The sequence below is a fragment of the Thermobia domestica genome, chromosome 13 (genome assembly GCF_964235325.1).
Source record: "Thermobia domestica chromosome 13, izTheDome1.hap1.1, whole genome shotgun sequence".
Lineage (NCBI taxonomy): Eukaryota > Metazoa > Arthropoda > Insecta > Zygentoma > Lepismatidae > Thermobia > Thermobia domestica.
The window spans coordinates 80,754,645-80,775,089 of NC_137466.1; the positions used below are offsets into that span (position 1 = coordinate 80,754,645).

The 20,445-nt window shown below is 35.8% G+C and overlaps 1 protein-coding gene across 1 annotated transcript in view; it reads right to left on the minus strand.

Annotated features, from left to right (window-relative positions):
- Positions 1-20,445, minus strand: part of LOC145667652 (uncharacterized) — a 388,129-nt gene that overhangs the window by 150,290 nt on the left and 217,394 nt on the right. The window contains exon 6 of the mRNA XM_081735111.1: positions 15,955-16,617. Coding sequence (XP_081591237.1) covers positions 15,955-16,617 — 663 coding nt within the window. The remainder of the gene's footprint in view (positions 1-15,954; positions 16,618-20,445) is intronic.

The following is a 20,445-nucleotide window of genomic DNA, read 5'->3' on the forward strand; positions in this document are numbered from 1 at the left end:
AATTTTTAATGGCGCGTCAGGCTGGGCTGGAGAATTTATTTTCCTTTTCAATTCGAAGCAAAAAAACTACCAAAACTTGTATGCACCAATCTGTACCACAAAAATTAGAAATTGTTCCCCGAATATTTTTTGAGAAAAATGAACTTTTGTTGGGAAGTCAATGTAGTCAATCTGGACAGCACAAGTCATTTTTCGTCTCAATTCCAACTAAACCGGTACCAAAATTTCTACCCAATATATACCAATTTGTAGCACCAAAATTAGAATCTGTACTACCACCAATTTCGACAAACATACATTTTATTGGCGGATTAAACTGACCCGCAGAACTTTTTTTCCTTCGAATTTGAATCGGAACGGCACCAAAAATTTGTAACCAATATGTACTAATTTGTATTACGAAAATTACAATTTGATCCCCCATGAATTTCGAGACATTTTAATTTTTGATGGCGAGTCAAACAGGCCCACACAACATATTTTTCTGTTCAATTCGAATGAAAACAATATCAAAAATTTGTAAGAATTTTTACTCCCACCAATTTCTACAAATTTAAATTTTTGATGTGTCACGCTGGCCCGCACAACTTTGTTTTTCTTTCCAATTCCAATCAAAGCGTTACCAAAAATTTGTACGCAATTTGTACCACAAAATTTAGATTTGTACTCCCACCAATTTTGAGAATTGTGAATTTTTGATGGCGGATCGAAGTTACCCTCATGACTTATTTTTCTTTACAATTCGAATCAAAACGGGGCCAAAAATTTGTAGCAGATCTGTACCAATTCGTATCGCTAAAATTAGAATTGGAACCCGCATCAATATCTAGAAATTTTAATTTTTGATGGAGGGTCATGCTGGTTTGGGCAACTTATTTTTCTTTCAAATTCGAATCAACACGGTATCAAAAAAAATTGTAGCCAATATTTACGAATTTGCAGTATCAAAATTAGAATATATATCTCCACCAATTTCGAGAAATACAAATTTAATTATGCGGGTTTAACTGATCCGCACAACTTATTTGATTTTAAAATTCGAATCAAAACTGTACCAAACACCTGTACCCTATATGTACCGATTTGTACCGCCAAACTTAAAATCTGTACCCTCACTAATTTCGAAAAAAAAAAAGAAATTTTCACATATAACAGGTGAAGCAGAGCCGAAGAACTCTTTTCCCTTCCAATTCGAATCAAAATGGCAACAAATGTTGGTACCCAATATGTACCAATTTGTGCGACGAAAATTAGAGTTATACTCCAACTAATTTCGAGAAATTTGAATTTTTGTGGTGGTAAAAGTTCTCCTCCACTGTTTTTTTCATTCTAGTTCGAATCAAAACGGTACCAAAAAGTTGTACCCTATATGTAGAAATTTGTATCAACAAAATTAGAATTTCTACCCCCACTAATTTCGAGAAATTAGAATTTTTGATGGCGGGCCAGGTTGATGACAAGGTGGCCCGGACAGCACATTTTCATTAAAATTAGAATCAAAACGGTACCAAATATTTGTACCCAATATGTACCAATTTGTACCACCAAAATTAGAATTTGTACCTCCACCAATATCAAGAAATTTGAATTTATGTTGGCGGTTCAAGCTGGCCTGCACAACTTGTTTATCTTTCTAATTCGAATCAGTACAGTATCAAAATTTTGTACTCAATATGTACCAATTTGTACCACCAAAATTAAATTTGTATCCCCAGTTATTTCGAGAAATTTGAATTTTTGGTGGCAACGTCAAGCTGGCCCCCAAAACTTATTCTCTTTCCAATTCGGATCGAAATGGTATCGAAAATATGTACCTCATATGTACCAATTTGTACCACAAAAATTAGAATTTGTGCAACTACCAATTTTGAGAAATTTGAATTCTCAATACTCGATCCAACTTGACGTCGAAACCTGGCTCGCCCAACACATTTCTTTTATTAATTCCAATCAAAATGTTACCAAAAATTTGTGCCAAATAGATATATTAGTTTGCGCCATCTATAAACACCGAAGACAAAATTATTTTAATATTTTTCTACGGTGTACCAAATGTTAGAAAGAATAAAGGAAAGCATTATCACAAAACAAGTTGTTCGATAGGCGGCAGATTAAATGGATAGCATTGGCATTTGTACAACTTGGTTGGGGGAGAGAGAGTCAAACATCTACATATGTTGATGACTCCAAAATATTTATGAGCGAGTGATTTTTTCCCCAACCATTTGTGAAAATGGACAATATTAATTTTTATTATAGAACTCATTCAGAGGATCAGTTCTGTGAAGTCATCTCTATTCACTAATATCTCCGTTTCGAAAACAGAGTCTAAGTTCTAATTTTGCTTATACAACTTTTTACAAATTCAGTTACCATTAATAATACACTCCAGAGTTAAAATGTTTAATGGAAATAGTAACAAATTAATTTGCGAAGTAGTGATGTCGAATTTTAAAAAAATGTGTTTCTCTGGTTTACCTTGAGATCAAATAGATAAACATATTTGAGTAAGCATTTCAGATTTATTGAATTGGTGCAGGTACAATGTAATATTTTTTTGTTACAAATTGTCTAAAAAAATTTGGACAATTTTCATATGAATTCTGAATAAGCCTTTGGCATGAAAGAGTTGACTTGGTGATAAATTTTCCGTTCGTTGAATAACAATTTCTTTATTCATACATGATTTTGCTCATGCAAATCATAAGCAAATTTTCCGTTCTGCTTTTATGAATTGCGGGGAAATTTGGTTGCACGTTCTCGTTCGAATCGAATACTATTTTGATTGAATACAAAAAAAAAAAAGGGATTGCCATGCCCAGGAAGACTGCAATGAAAATTTAAATTTCTAGAAACTGGTACTTACTTGGCACAAACTTTAGGTAACATTTTAATCCGAATTCGTAAACCAAATGTGTTGCGCGAGCCAAGTTTCGACGTTAAGTTGGCTCCAGCACTGAAAATTCAAATTTCTCCAAATCGATAAGGGTACAAATTCTAATTTTAATGGTAAAGATTGATACATATCGAGTACACATTATTGGTACCGTTTTCATTCGAATTGCAAAGAAAAATAAGTTACGCGGGCCAGTTTCACCCGCCACCAAAAATTATAATTTCTCGAAATTAGTAGGGGTACAAATTCTAATTGCGTCGGTACAAATTGGTACATGTTTTGTTCAAATTTTTGGTGAGGTTTTGAGTCGAATTTGAAACAAAAATAAGTTGGCCGACCAGTTTGACCTGCAATTAAATTCATATTTCTTGAAATTGGTTGCTGTACAAATTCTAGTTTTGGAGATACAAGTTGTTACATATTGGCTACAAGTTTTTGGTACAGTTTTGATTCGAATTTGGAAGAAAAAAGTTTTGTGCTCGCCAGATTGACTGCCTAACTAAAATTCAAATTTCTCGAAATTGGTGAAGGTACAAATTCTTATTTTGGTAGTTCAAATTGGTACATAATGGGTAAAAATTTTTGTAAGGTTTTAGATTCAAATTGGAAAGAAAGTGTTTGTGAGTCAATTTGAACCGCCATCAAAAATTCAAGTTCCTCGAAATTGGTGGGGCTAGAAATTCTAATTTTTGTTGAAAAAGTTGTACATATCGGGTACAAATTCTAATTTTGGTGTTACAAATTGGTACACATTGGGTACAGAGTTCTGATACCGTTTTGATTTGAATTGGGAAGGAAAAGTGTGCAAGCTTACTTGACTCGCCATTAAAAATTCAATTCTTGCGAAATTGGTGAAGGTGCAAATCATAGTTTTGGAGGTACAAATTGTTTACAAAGTTTTAGTACCGTTTTCATTCGAATTGAAATAAAATGTGTTGTGTAGACCTGTTGACGTCATATTGATCCTCCATTACATCCCAATTTTGTCGAAATAAGTAGTGTGTACAAATTCTAATTTTCGTGGTACAAGTGGGCGCATAGTGGGTACAATTTTCTGGTACCGTTGTGATTCGAATTTGAAAGGAAAGTAAGTGGTGCAATCCAGTTTGACCCGCCATGAAAATTAAAATTTCTCGAAATTGGTGGAAGTATAAGTTCTAATTTGGTGGTACAAATTGGTAAGTATGGGTACCAATTTATGGTGCCATTTTGATTCGAATTGGAAAGAAAAAGACTTGTGCGGCTTTGCTCCACCCGTTACCGGTATCAGAAAATCAAATCTTTTTCGAAATTGATGAGGGTACAAACTTTAATTTTGGCGTTACAAATTTGTACATATCGGGTAAAAATATTTGATACCGTTTGGATGTGAATTTTAATGAAACATAAGTTGTGCGGGCCAGTTTAACCCACAAACCTAAATCTAGATCAAACAAAAATCATTGTCTTACATTCCGCTACTAACCAAGTACTTTCATATGACATACAAAAATCATGTGTACCCACTAAGTCGTGGTTTGGGGGCCTGTTTGATCTGGGCCTCCATTTTGTTTCGTTAATTTTTCATAATCCAGAACGGTACAAACGAAACAGACTACGGTACAATCCGGTACAAACGAAAATCTTTCAAATGAGCCAACTAAATCGTTTGTACGACGTGGTGGGGGGGCCAGGTTCACACAGCCCCCCAATTTTGTTTTCTTAATTTTTCATAATCTGTTATGGTTAAACTAAAACTCATTGTGGTACAATCCGGTACTAACAAAGTACTTTCATATGACATACAAAAATCATGTGTACCCGATGTATTAGGTCGTGATTTGGGGGCCTGTTTGATCTGGGCCCCCATTTTGTTTCGTTAATTTTTCATAATCCAGAACGGTACAAACGAAACAAACTACGGTACAATCCGGTACAAACGAAAATCTTTCAAATGAGCCAATTAAATCGATCCTAGGACAATGTGGGGGGGCTGCGTGAACTTGGCCCCCCCACTTTGTTTTCTTAATTTCTCATACTGCAGTACAGTACAAACAAAAATATTTGCGGTACAAACCGGTACAAACGAAGTACTTTTTATTGATATGCGGAAATCGTTTGTACCGAGAGGTGGGGGGGGGGCAGGTTCACAAGGGTATTGCCGCCTCATCTTCACTTCCTCAAATATCATCATTTGCGCAGTGTTCTAGTATAAAATGGCCTCTGAGATATATACGTATATTAGCTCAAATCAAGCATTACATTTAAATATTAGTATTTTACCTCTAAGTTAGGTAGGTGAGGCTATTACACACTGACCCACAATTTGACGACCCTTTTTGTACGGTAAATAACTGAGCACATTTTTTGTTTTCAGGCTTTTCTGGAAGCACATTTTTTAGCACTTTTATTTGGAACTAGTTTGGGGTCCCTCCGTTGGGTGGGCGGGGCTAGCTTCACGGTGGCCCCCAACTTGGCAACCCTGTTTTGGCGGTAAATAATTGAGCACATTTTTTGTTTCGATGCTTTTCTGGGAGCACATTTTTAGCACTATTATTTGGCACTAGTTTGGGGGCCCTCCGTTGGGTTGGATGGGCTAGCTTCACGGTGGCCCCCAACTTGGCAACCCTGTTTTGGCAAATAATTGAGAACATTTTTTGTATTGATGCTTTTCTGGGAGCACATTTTTAGCACTTTTATTTGGCACTAGTTTGGGGTCCCTCCGTTGGGTGGGCGGGGCTAGCTTCACGGTGGCCCCCAACCTGGCAACCCTGTTTTTGCTGTAAATAATTGAGCAAATTTTTTTTTCGATGCTTTTCTGGGAGCACATTTTTAGCACTATTATTTGGCACTAGTTTGGGGGCCCTGCGTTGGGTGGGATGGGCTAGCTTCACGGTGGCCCCCAACTTGGCAAACTCTGTTTTTGCTGTAAATAATTGAGCAAATTTTTTTTTCGATGCTTTTCTGGGAGCACATTTTTAGCACTATTATTTGGCACTAGTTTGGGGGCCCTGCGTTGGGTGGGATGGGCTAGCTTCACGGTGGCCCCCAACTTGGCAACCCTGTTTTTGCTGTAAATAATTAAGCACATTTTTTGTTTCGATGCTTTTCTGGGAGCACATTTTTAGCACTATTATTTGGCACTAGTTTGGGGGCCCTGCATTGGGTGGGATGGGCTAGCTTCACGCTGGCCCCCAACTTGGCAACTCTGTTTTTGCTGTAAATAATTGAGCACATTTTTTGTTTCGATGCTTTTCTGGGAGCACATTTTTAGCACTATTATTTGGCACTAGTTTGGGGGCCCTGCGTTGGGTGGGATGGGCTAGCTTCACGCTGGCCCCCAACTTGGCAACCCTGTTTTGGCGGTAAATAATTGAGCACATTTTTTGTTTCGATGCTTTTTTGGGAGCACATTTTTAGCACTATTATTTGGCACTTGTTTGGGGGCCCTGCGTTGGGTGGGATGGGCTAGCTTCACGGTGGCCCCCAACTTGGCAACCCTGTTTTGGCGGTAAATAATTGAGCACATTTTTTGTTTCGATGCTTTTCTGGGAGCACATTTTTAGCATTATTATTTGGCACTAGTTTGGGGGCCCTGCGTTGGGTGGGATGGGCTAGCTTCACGGTGGCCCCCAACTTGGCAACCCTGTTTTTGCTGTAAATAATTGAGCACATTTTTTGTTTCGATGCTTTTCTGGGATCACATTTTTAGCACTATTATTTGGCACTAGTTTGGGGGCCCTCCGTTGGGTTGGATGGGCTAGCTTCACGGTGGCCCCCAACTTGGCAACCCTGTTTTGGCGGTAAATAATTGAGAACATTGTTTGTTTTGATGCTTTTCTGGGAGCACATTTTTAGCACTATTATTTGGCACTAATTTGGGGTCCCTCCGTTGGGTGGGCGGGGCTAGCTTCACGGTGGCCCCCAACCTGGCAACCCTGTTTTTGCTGTAAATAATTGAGCAAATTTTTTGTTTCGATGCTTTTCTGGGAGCACATTTTTAGCACTATTATTTGGCACTAGTTTGGGGGCCCTGCATTGGGTGGGATGGGCTAGCTTCACGCTGGCCCCCAACTTGGCAACCCTGTTTTTGCTGTAAATAATTCAGCACATTTTTTGTTTCGATGCTTTTCTGGGAGCACATTTTTAGCACTATTATTTGGCACTAGTTTGGGGGCCCTGCGTTGGGTGGGATGGGCTAGCTTCACGCTGGCCCCCAACTTGGCAACTCTGTTTTTGCTGTAAATAATTGAGCACATTTTTTGTTTCGATGCTTTTCTGGGAGCACATTTTGTGCACTATTATTTGGCACTAGTTTGGGGGCCCTGCGTTGGGTGGGATGGGCTAGCTTCACGCTGGCCCCCAACTTGGCAACCCTGTTTTGGCGGTAAATAATTAAGCACATTTTTTGTTTCGATGCTTTTCTGGGAGCACATTTTTAGCACTTTTCTTTGGCACTAGTTTGGGGTCCCTCCGTTGGGTGGGCGGGGATAGCTTCACGGTGGCCCCCAACTTGGCAACCCTGTTTTTGCTGTAAATAATTGAGCACATTTTTTGTTTCGATGCTTTTCTGGGAGCACATTTTTAGCACTATTATTTGGCACTAATTTGGTGGCCCTGCGTTGGGTGGGATGGGCTAGCTTCACGCTGGCCCCCAACTTGGCAACCCTGTTTTTGCTGTAAATAATTAAGCACATTTTTTGTTTCGATTCTTTTCTGGGAGCACATTTTTAGCACTATTATTTGGCACTAGTTTGGGAGCCCTGCGTTGGGTGGGCGGGGCTAGCGTGAAGCTAGCCCCGCCCAAATTAATCTTCTAATTTCTTGGTAATTTGAAGAGCACATTTTTTAAAATTTTGCATTTTGTGAAGCACATTTTTAGCACATTTTTTTGTACTATTTTTAAAAGATGTGCTCAATTGGGATGGGCCAGCTTCACGCACGTTACAACATCTTTGTCGTAGAACATTACATAGCTCTACAAACAATTCGTTTGAACTAGGGGACCCATCGCGTTCCCTGATTTGGCATTTTTCTTCCTATCGAGTGATCGATTATCCTTGGTCATTGAGCTTCTCATATTTTTCTTCTTCAGAATGCAGTAATTAAATGTTTTCTCTTGTTATAATGGGAAAATAAAGGTGGAACGTACTGTTATTTCTTCATGCTCTCTCGTGGTATAATGGGAAAAGAAAATAGAACGTGTTGTTATGTCATCATAAGAGTTAAAATGTTCAGAAAATCCTAAATCTCCCCCCCCTTCCCCCCCAAAAAATGTGAATAAAACTTATAACTTTAATTTTAATGTGCTCATCATCACCATTGTCAACAATTGTCATGTGATGAAATATTTCCACAGTGGTAACAAAGTGAAGCAGTCTTTTCTGGAATTGTTCAGTTTAGACGCATGACAAATGTTTCTATGGTGAAGCCTTCCACAGTTTTATAGTGAAGCCAGGTATTAGTTAAACGCTGGTATAACAATATAATTGTAACAGGGAATTATGTGGGAAAATACTCTATGAAATTTGTTTTTATATTTATTTATTTACAAAATAAATTAATAAATAAAGTAAGTTCAATTTTGGCATGAAACCTCTCATAAGTTGCTAAAACGATTAAATCGGATTTTCCGAAATTTTTCAGATTTTACTTTCCGGATTCCGGAAAGTAAAAATTCCGGAATTGGCCATCACTAGATCATACATAAGTCAGAAAATGGTTGAAATTAATTGAAAATATTGAATCTGAAATGATTCAAAGAAATAAGTTCGTAAATCATTGTCTCAATTCATGGACTTATTTCACTTCCCTTTCTTGCCAGTCGAATATCTCTTTCCTTCTCCACGAATTTTAACTTATCACAAGAGTATGGATTGATATTGAAATTAAAGAACGTTAAATATTTCGAAACTGCCTGGATTCGAATCTGGCCCACCTTGGTAGAATACCGATGCTGTAACTATTTGCCTACACAAACCACTTAATGCACTGCACAAAATTTGTTAGGTAGTTGAAAATCTTTTGTGTAAGAGTAATCCAGACACTAAGGTCTGTATGAAGAGAATGTACACAGTAAAAAACTGTTGTGTTAATTCAACTCAAATTTAATACAAGGCAGTGGTTCCAACATGACTACCGCTATGTGGTGTTAATTCAACACAGACCTCGCGGTGTTAGTGTTTAACACAGGCGGTGTGTTACGTTTTTAACACACAACTGGCGTTGAGTGGTCTTAAATTCGGATCTGTGTTAGTATTTTCGGTGTTGATTTGACACCATGTCAGAAGCGGTACTGTGGAGAAAAGTGTTGAGTGTTACTTGTGGTGGTGTTTCACCAACACGAAGAAAGTAACACAATGTGCAGTGTGTTAATTATTTCGTGTTAATATTACTCCATGTCAAGTATTAATAGAACACAGTCCCTGTGTTATTTCAACATCATTTTCTTATTATTTCAACGCACAATCTGTGCCATCATTCAAGGTCAATGCTGTACAAGTAACACCGTTTTAGTGTTAATTCAACACTCCTTGAGTTAAAATTCAAGGTCAGACCACCAGATTAACACCATTTTTGGTGTTAGTTCGACTCCAGTTCTGTGTTACTACGACACCTATTGTTGAAATAACTCCATGTGCGGTGTTGATGGAACCATTTTTCTGTGTTGGAAAAGCTTGTGGTGTGCATGCTTACGATTTCCGAAGATTTTACTTTTAAAATAAGAATAGTAAACTAATGATAGGAAACTCTTACCTATATCCTTATAGTATGTTTGCCCCTTAATCATGTTTCTACTGGTTTTACGCCATTTTGAAACACAGTTCCCGGTGTTGACTTGTGAGCTCTAGTGCAGTGTAGAACTGGCACAGTAATACGGTATTGTTTCTCGCTGTTGACATATTTCTTCAGAAACATTATGTAAAACAACACATCGCGCGGTTTGCACGTTGAAATTTTCCGAATACCTGGATTTGTTTAAGCATTTCTTTCTATTGTATTTGACTGTAGCTTCAGAACATAAGCCTTTATAATTAGATGGCCAACATATTTAGCAATCACGCAGAAAGCAACACCGAAGATTCTACACTTGTGTTAATTTAACACACAGGCTGTGTGTCATTCCAACTACCGGCATTTGACACACAACTCCAAATGGAGAGTGAGTTGTTCTAACCACCTGTTTGCGTTATATTTTAACACAATTGAGTTAACACATAGGCATGTCGTTGAAATAACACAACGATTTTTTACAGTGTATTAGCTGAGTTAACCATCATTTCCTTCTTCAACTCAGAAACAGGTCAAATAGACCCTGATCAAGAGAGGAAAATCTCTCCAAACGTTCCTCAACTTGAGGCTCAGATTTTAATGTTGATTCCGAAGCCTAGGAAGAAGAAAAGATGGCAAATATTATTTTGTAATTATCTAAATTGTATTAAGACATCCAGACATAGCTTTCGAGATATTTTAAAGTAAAATATGCTTAGCAAACGTACTATAAAGTCATATAAAATAAAATTTAAACAAAAATAAATAATAACTTTTATTTCAGTGTCAAAAATAGCTTGTGAGCAAAAATCACTGGTGCATATTCTGGGAGTATGAGGGGGACATATCCTCCTCAATCTTGGAACTTGGCGGACTGTCCCTCCTCAATCTTGAAACTTGGGGGACTGTCCCTCCTCCCAATAATCCAATTTGTAATATGCTTTTGGGGAGAAATGTGATGATTTGTGTCCGACTGCAAATCATCTACATCATCTGATATATAATAGGCCCCTATACAACAGTTTCACCTCAGAAACCAGATTTATCTACCGTAATATGAGTCTCTCCCCACCCACCCCAGAATAAGCCTCAAATCTGCCCGCCTCTCAATGTTGAAGACAACTCTGCTCTCCTAATCCTAAACAGCATTGTTTTCCAACTTCATAAATATTTTGAACATCACTTTTTAAAAAAATTGGAAACAGTCTTCCCGTCCCTCGTAATGTTGAAGACAGATTTGCACCGATGGCAAAAATACAGCACATTTGTGATGTCAGAGTACCTTACGGTAACTTAAGACAAAATATAGCTTCTTCCTTCAATATAACTTCCATTACAACAAGTTGTATTATATTTACTAAATAATAACCGCCATTTTGCAAAATGACAAAAGGATTGATAGATTATTTTCTCTCTGATTCTGATAGATTATTTCACTGATAGATTATTTCTCTGATAGATTATTTCTCTGATAGAGTATTTTCTTCTGATAGATTATTTTCTAATTCTCTGATAGATTATTTTCTATATTTATAGGACTACTTAACCTTGAGAATCTGTGTTTCGACCCCAGAATGTTTAATGTAGTTCTCATGGTTCAAGAAATGATAATTAAAATTTATCTATCATTTTTAAAGAAATGGCGTCCAAAATACAGTCAGCTCGGATTACGAGTAGAAATGTCTAGTGAAGCTAAATTAATTCAATAAAGCTTCAAATTCACAAATCAAAAATGAAACTCTGTAGAATTCTTTTTTTTTTTTTTTTTTTTTTTTTTTTTTTTGTTACAGGGGTGTATCATGAGGTCTGGATTATAGTTATACTCTTAAACTTTCAACCTAATTAAATCAAAGAAAAGATAAGAACAGCAGATAACTTAATGTTGCTAAAATTATCACTTAAAGCAATCTGTTGTGTCTTACAAACTTTTACTCGTTTAATTCAGTTGAGCTAAATTTATATACAGAGCAAATGTAGGAGTCTGGGGACGAAGTCCCAAACTTGCCGTCCTGATGACTTCGCCCCCAGAGCCCCGCATTTGTTGTGCCTATGGCCTCTCACTTCTCATATCCCTAACGTATCTCTAATATTAAGGGATTTTGAGATATGACTATCTTATTATAACAATTTTAATTCCCACCCTTTTTCTTCTCTTCTAATAGGAACACACACACACACAAAAAAAAAGATCCTGAAACATGTCTTAAATTAGCATGTTTAAACTCTTAAGGGATTCCGAGATATAGCCATATTATTTTAGGAATTACAAACATCTTCCTTTCTATAATGGCTGTTTTTCTTCCCTTCCAAGGGAAACATCTAAAACGCTGAAACACATCTTTTATCTTTTAAATGAAAAGTATAAACACTAAATTTCATGTCTCTAATCTTAATGAATTTCGAGATACGGCTATCCAACTACAATAATTGTAACCCCACACTTTTTCTTCCCTCCTTTTTACCTTCATTTCTAGGGTAAATATCATAATCTGTGTCTAATTTCTTTCAATGGAAAGTTCATATACTAAATTTCATATCCCTAACCCTCAGAGATTTTGCGATATGGTCATTTTAAGATAATAATTGTCACCCTATCTCCCCCCTCCCCCCCTGTCGAAATTCAAAAAAATCCTTCCTTAGAGGAACCTTGCATCACAAATCCTGCGCCGTGTCCAAATTTTAAGTTTCTAGCTTATGCAGTTTTGCCTGAGCATTGGTCAGTTTATCAGAACTTCTTTAATTATATACATAGATTTAAAGAATCAGTAAACCTTTTTAAAGTTTCATATTTGCAGTATACAGGAACTAAAATCAAAAACAGTATTTACTAATATAATAATAATAATAATAATAATAATAATAATAATAATAATAATAATAATAATAATAATAATAATAATAATAATAATAATAATAATAATAAAGTAGTGGTAGCAGTAGCAAGAAGAATAACAAGTTATATGTATAATGCATGTATGCATATATGTGTGTGTATGTGTATGTGTTTGTGACAACCGAAAGAAAAGAGATGATTAGAAAAACGGTATGTTAAAAATAAAGATTGAAAATGTTTTCAACTTTAGACTACTTTTTTACTGAGGTGTTAGCATTTACTGGTGAACTCAGGCATAAAATTGTTCTTTTTTTTTTAAGACTATTGATTTAGTCCAGTACGTGTATATACCATAAAAAACATATTCATTTAGTGTGTGAAAAGTTGGAACTTCTACATTCAAATTTATTTGAATAAATCCTATGTATCACTATTACTGTACATTTTTACGTGTGTTTAAAATATAGTGTATGATACGATACAGTTGCAAAAAACACACATAGATGCATACACTCTTAGCTTCTGCATATATTTTTTTTATTATATATTAAGTTTATGAATAGTTACATTTTCATTAAATACACATATAAAGAGAGAGAAAAGTAAAATATGTATATATGATTTTTGAAAGAACATTCATTTTGGAGGCTTTTTTTTTCTTTCTTTCGAGATCCTTACGACCCTTTATTATTTTTGTATCTTTCTCCATATCGTTACTAAGCGTAAAAAAGAAGTTTCTCAACTCTATATAGGGGCTATGTTAAAATAGTAATACTTAAGAAGAAAAAACAAGCTAGTCTTTTTCTTTTACTTTTTTCTACCCTTACCTTTAAAATATCTCTTTTTACTTGTCTTTTTTTGCTTATATTATACGTAACTTCTAGTTTCGTTCTTGCTACTACTCGCTCTTTAATTTTTTTTCCCTATCCCATCAAATTTCAACGTAAACTAAAAATCCTTGTGAATATATGTATATATATATATATATATATATATATATATATATATATATATATATATATATATATATATATATATATATATATATCTGAAGAATAACTTTCATCCTCGTATATGGTTTCATAATGAAGTTAGAAAATTATATTACGTTTTACAACATAACCTAAGATTAAAGTTAACACCCGATAAATTTACACACTATATATATATATATATATATATATATATATATATATATATATATATATATATATAGAGAGAGAGAGAGAGAGAGAGAGAGAGAGAGAGAGAGAGAGAGAGAGAGAGAGTAAAGGAAATGAGAAGTCTTAAATTTCACTCTGTTGCATTCTAACCTTTTTCTTTTCTTTCTTTTTATTATTATCAACTTTCAACTTTTCGCGTCTTGCCTCTCTCGAGAACTTCCGTATAAAATTCACTAAAAATGAAGTGTCTACTTAGATTAGATAATCCCCATTTTCTTCAACTTAAAAAAAAAAAGTGTTCGTCTCTATCTACTTACGTACCTTCCTACTTTTATGGTTTCCTAGCTGACCTTCTATACGTATATGTTCTCACGAAAAAAAGGTTAAAGTTGTATTTATATTAACAGCCATGTTATCGTACTATATATACATACTTTATTTCTATCATAGATGAGCGGGTGTAGATGGTTAAAGGCCTTTTCTACAGCCAAATACACAGCAATTAGGAGAATGAATGAGATCATTAGAAAGGTAAAGTTCATGTCGTAGTAATCAATGACGTTTATGATTTTTTTTTTCCTTTTACTAAACTGATAATTTCTTAGAGGATTACATCCTCTTTTCTGGAAGAAACGACGCGGGAAAAGTCTCACCCTCTCTCCTCCTTCTTCACAAGGAATGAATGGAGGAGGATGAAGACAAGCAGGGACTCTATTAATACTTGTTAAGGAAGAAGTTAGCAAAATGAAATGAAATCGTTGAGTTTTACGTCCAACGTTTATGCCGACTAGGTTAAAGGAGACGGTAATGTAAAATGAGTAAAATGGTGGAATGAAGAAAGTGGGAGGAAATGGAAGAACCCCGAGAAAACTCACGCACATTGTGTTCGTTCATCAGAAAGTCCACTTTGCGCGAGATGGGATCGAACCGGGGACCCCATGCACGAATGATGAACGCTCTACCACTGAGCCATCAAGAGGATATTAGTGTCCGAGTGCGACGTAAAATAGAAATAAAAGATGTTCTTGATTTGCAACCAAAATTATCACATGGGATTAAGCTAGTTAGGGGTAGAGTAAAGTTACTTACGAGACGAGCTTGAGGTTGTCTCGTAAAGTAGAAGGATTATTTTTTTTTAATCTCCGTTAATCTACCAGAGAAGAATCAAGTGAATGACGAAACGTGGATTAGAGAAAACTATTTATTGGACGTCGCACACCCCCTACACTAATAATAGCGATGTGTAGTATTAAGAGTAGTTTTAAAAAGTAGAATTTGAAATGTTACCTCCTTCTATCCAAGAACGAAAGTGGGCATTTTCTCAGGTTATTAAGAGAATCATGAATAGGTAAGATAGATTGAACATGTACTATGTTACAGAAGGTACCCAGACATTAATTGCATAAAATGTAAAATTTTCCCAATTTACCAACAGAGTTAGGTTATTTTAGGCAGTAATTGCGTAAAACCTAAAAGTTTCACCCAGTTTATGTATCGATACTTTGACTTCATGATTTATTGATTCTTTCTTCAGGAAATGGACAACTAGTGTCTTATAAATTGTTTCTTATGACAAGGAGTATGCATTCATGGGTCTAAATTCACTTTAGAACGGCTAAGCTATTATACAACATATTTCGTGAGTACACATACAGTAAAAACGGCAATACAAAAAAAAAAAAAAAAAAACACACCCTGTGCTAAGTGATCCTAAAAAAGTTTTATCACTACATTATCTTACTAAATCTATGTTTAAGAAACACTATAAATTACGGTAATCTCTGCAGAAACAAAAACATGCTATTATATTCTATTTTAATTTAATCAAATTATTGTTTCTTACTTCGTTAAATATCTGAGGTTTCATTTTAGTCACTTCTTGCTTTAAGCTATCAAAAAATGTCCATTTGCCAGGCCATGTATTAATATAAGAATAGAGATAAAAAAGAATTAAATAATGTGACAGAGCAAGAAGCACGATGACTCAGTGGTCGAGCGCTGATCTCTACTTCAAGGGATCCTTTGTAAGATTCCAGGATATGTGAATTTGTGGTTAACAAAATCTGTCCATAGATATTCTCGGTGTTCTGCTTTTTCCAATATTCTCGTTCCATCAATTGATTCATTTCCACTAATCGCCCGGCTTAAGAAAATAACATTGGACTTTGAACTAGAAGCTAGAATGGTAACAGTTAAAGTAATATGCAATTACAAGTTGAAAACAATTATGAAACTTTAATTACAAACATTCCCCACATGTTAAAATACATATCAAAAACGAACATTTTATATAAGAGAATATAATTACTTACTTTTGGTTTTATGTTTATTCCAATCAGATCCATTTTTTGAGTCTGGAAATTTGATTTTGTGTTTGGTGTTAAAACCATATTTATGATGAGGCTTCCTATGTTTGTGTTTGCGCCCAAATTGATCAACATCATTCTTGCTATGGAAGTCAGGAATTCGGAAGGATGGAACTTTTGGTGACGGCTGGAGGTCTTCCTCTGGCGTCGATGATGAAGTCGCTGATGATGACTTGGAAGACGATGACTCCACAACGGACGCCGACGAGTCCTCTATTTGTTCCTCAGTATTCGTACTGGTCCCTGTTGTATTAGACGCTGTTGGTTGATAAAATATTTCTGGAAGCTTTGCTGGAATGTCAACTCCAGAGACATGGTCTCGTTCATCCAACAATTCTCCATTGTTCCCACCATTGTTGTTAGTTTTGTTAGAATCATCTGAATTCTTTTCTATAGAGTCTTGGGATTTTGATGACGATGACTGCTTAGGATCTGATGATGTAATAAGGGAGCAGCTGCCTAAACTGCATGCTCTTGTCTCTGTTTTCTCACCTCCAGCTTCCATGCAGAGCTCTAATCTGCTGCCGTCATCCACACAGCGAGAAAATCGAGACTGTGTTCCGGCGCCACAGGTAACGCTGCATTCACTCCATTCTGACCACTCTACCTCTGCGAAAAAATAAAATACAATTATCATAAAGTATCTGCAAATTGTAGCTGTAGTATACATATTAAATCATAAAAAAATTTTAAAAAAATCTTACATTGTATTAAGGAAGCAAAATTTCTCCAAACTGTTTCGATGCTCTTTGGTACCTTCATCAATGTCTTCTTATTGCTTTTTATTTTGCTTATTTTTATTTTAAGAAAAGGAGGAAAATATCCACATGTTACCAGTTTAACATCGCAATTGAAGACAATGGTGAAGGTCCCAAAGAGGATCGAAGCAGTTTGGCAAAATGTTTGTTCACCGGATATAAGGTAAAGTTATTCTTTTATCTCTAAATATTCTGCAAATCAATAAATGTGAGTTCAGATTTTGGGCATTGAATGATTTAAAAACAGTAAAGCAGAATCTACTATATGTCTCGGTAAAAGACTCGATCTTTAGCATAATATTTAAAAACTTTGAGAAAGTTATCAAATTTAATGAGATTTAATATTATTCACATCACCGCCTTTGATCTCTAACTATCTCATGATGCTTTCAATGTTACACATCTTTGGATGAAGGGAAGGCGTAACGTTCTAGGGTTCGGCCAATTTTCAGAAGCAAAATCCTTTGGAAGAAGTTATTATCATAATTCTGAAATTCTATGATATCGGCAATAGAAATAGTCATTCTATTAAACCTCAAAATTACTAGAAGGATTTGCATTGATAGCAAAGAAAAAATAGTTCTTAAGACAAATACAAAAAGCAATTAGAAAATGGTAATACGAGAAAAACAATATTAGATATAGTCCAAGAAGATATATAAAGTGGTTAGGACACTGTTTGATAAGAAATTATTTTTATAAGACATAATGACAGGATGATGCAAAGGAAAAAAGAAGAAACCACTAGAGTTACCGAATTTTAAAATGATAAAAGCGGGTAACTGGTTAGATGAAATAAGTTATATTTCTGATTACAGTGTTGATACCTGGTGAAGACACAAATAATGAATGGTACGAATGAATGGTAAGTAATGAATGGTTCTGCAACGTATTCAAAGTCCTACGTTAAGAATAAGAGATCGTAATGCATAGAAACTTTTGAATTTGCCATGATTGAACTGCCTGAGATTGTTTTGTACAAGGTTAAGGCTTTAAAGCCAAACATTAAAGAAAAAAAAAAAAAGATGAATTTATTCCATACTCTCAGAAAGTTCATAAACCTCTGGGGGTAGTCCATAGTCCTCCCCTTCCAGATAGTTCTCTAACAGAAGAACCTTCCTAGAGAGGAAGGAAACTTGATCTTAAAAAAAAAAAAAAAAAAAAAAGAATGATATAATTTGGGTTGATGAAAGTTGCGATACGTTTCTTATCTTCGTTTACTTCTCTTACAGCGAAATATTGTTTAGCAAATACTTATTTTTTGTCTTGTCTATGATTTCTATGGTGAAATAATTGATGTAATTCCTTAAGGTTCATGTCAAGTTACGAGAGATTCCAATATTTCATTTGTATGTTGTCCGGGATTTAGTTAATGCAACTTCTATTATGGCCATGTGTAAAACGACAAGTCCCAGATTTTAAGAACTGTTATGACTGACAAGAGAAAGCACCAAATGCCCATCATGAGACTTCAAAAAAATGGTGGAGGTGCGTTTAACTCTCAAGCAATGCAATACCATTTTAAAGTAGCATTGAATATCTTAAGACGTGTGTGAGTATAACGTGGGAGACTGGAAACACGTTATAAAATCATTTGATAGTCGTTCGTAATTGTGGTAAGTCTGAGATCTTCAACACCGTGTGTGAAGTGAAGAAACAAAGATCTGAGAAGCGTTGAGCAATAGAGGACGATATCAGCAACGTCTAGGTGCTAATGCTGAACATGGTTTTAAATAGTTGGAAGTTTTAGGTAAGAATCATCGGACGGACTTCACGGATGCCAACCCTGAAGTTTCAAAACTGGCGGGCTCGCTCCTGGGCTCAACTGGATTCGAGCTCAATTTTTGCACGATCCATATACACTAAATAGAAGGCGAGCCAGAGCCTGAATCGGAGAATTATAAACAGCATTGAGATTAGTGAGTGTGAGCACGAATGAGTACGAGTCCCTTTGAGAATAGTAAGAGCGAAATCGAACGATAGTAAGACTGAATCCACGCGAGTCCTGATTACAAAAGTCCTTTCTCATCAGAGATGGGTAAATCTCAAAATGGTATATCTTCGCTGTAACCATTGGATAGGTATTCACATTTTATTGCGATTTTTAGTGGATAAAGTTAACACAAATTTCATTGGAGCACGAAGGCGTGACAGTCAAGATGTAAAAAATAGATTATTATTCTTATCAGAGAGACAGGTCATAGACGATGACGTCTTTTCTATGACATGTGGAATAGGTTTTAGTAAAGAACTAAAAATGAAATGAAATGAAATCTTTGAGTTTTACGTCCCACGGTTATGCCGGTTAGGCTAAAGGAGACGGTGATTATGAGAAATGAATGAAATGGTGGAATGAAGAAAGTGGGAGGAAACGGGAGAACCCCGAGAAAACCCACGCACACGGTGTTTGTCCACCACAAAGTTCACTTGGCGGGAGCAGGGTTTGAACCCGGGACCCCATGCACCAGAGGTAAACGCTCTACCACTGAGCCACCGCGGCCCCACCAGTAAAGAACTAAAGATCGTGCCACTAGTAAGATGTAACCACGATTTAATAAATTTCTAATTGCGCTTTTTAGACTAATTTGAGGTTGCTAAACCCACAGAAATTATTATTAGAACATATCCTCCCATGGAGGTCATGAGAAAAATTACCTAAAATTTGGGATCTTTGAGGCATCACTTATGCCACTAGTAAAAAATGCCCAGTCCTCAATGCATTTCTAATTGCGCTTTGTATCAGGGGCGTCATTTAGGGGGGCAGGGAGGGGCAATTGCCCCCCCTGAGTTTGAGATTTGTATAGATTTTATCAATAAAATAGTAGTAAATCAGTGAAAAAATGCGAAATTTTACTTATATCAAGAGGTCTTGCCCCCCCCCCCCTAACCAAAAGTTGAAATGACGCTCCTGCTTTGTATACTACTGTAGTTTGAGGATGTTGAATCCTATCGAATTATTTTCAAATAAATTCACCCATAGAATCACGAGAAAAATTACCTCAAATTTTGGATATTTATATTTATGTCTTAATTTTGAGATTACTTTTTTAGGCACTCAATGAACACGTGTGTTTAAGTTGGTTTCGTGAATTTCAACACATTTTGTCTCTTCGAAAACAGTATTTATCCACTCTTTATTCTCTTATTCTTTGCTCGAAGAAACGGTAGATGATTGACGCTGCCAAAATGATTAAAAGCAGCTTGGGAACTTCGAGTATGAATGATGGGTGAATATGTAAGGAATGACGGGAGACACAAGAGATAATGCCTGCTTTACGTAATCCCAACACAATCTACCAAGAACGATTCTCTCTGAAACGGAGGCAAATGATAGATTAAGAATTTGTTCCGCTCTCGTAAGCCATCACATTGTGCTATGCAACTTGAGAAAATTTATGAAATATACTTGACATTTTACAAGAGGAATGTTAATTATCCTTAATTCCTTTCCACGTTGCTCGTATAAACGTTACAAGGTCCTGAAGCACGGAAACAATTTTAAGGACGACTTTGGAAGTTTCCTTTGCTCACTAGACATTTTAGTATATTCGATTACTTTCCTTATTTTGAATTATGCTGTTGTACAGACAGTAGAAAGTTTTTAGTTGTAGCTTAATTTCAATGTGTTGGGTTTCTTCGATTTTAGACTTGTAAGTTTCTGTTACATTTCTCGGAGTTC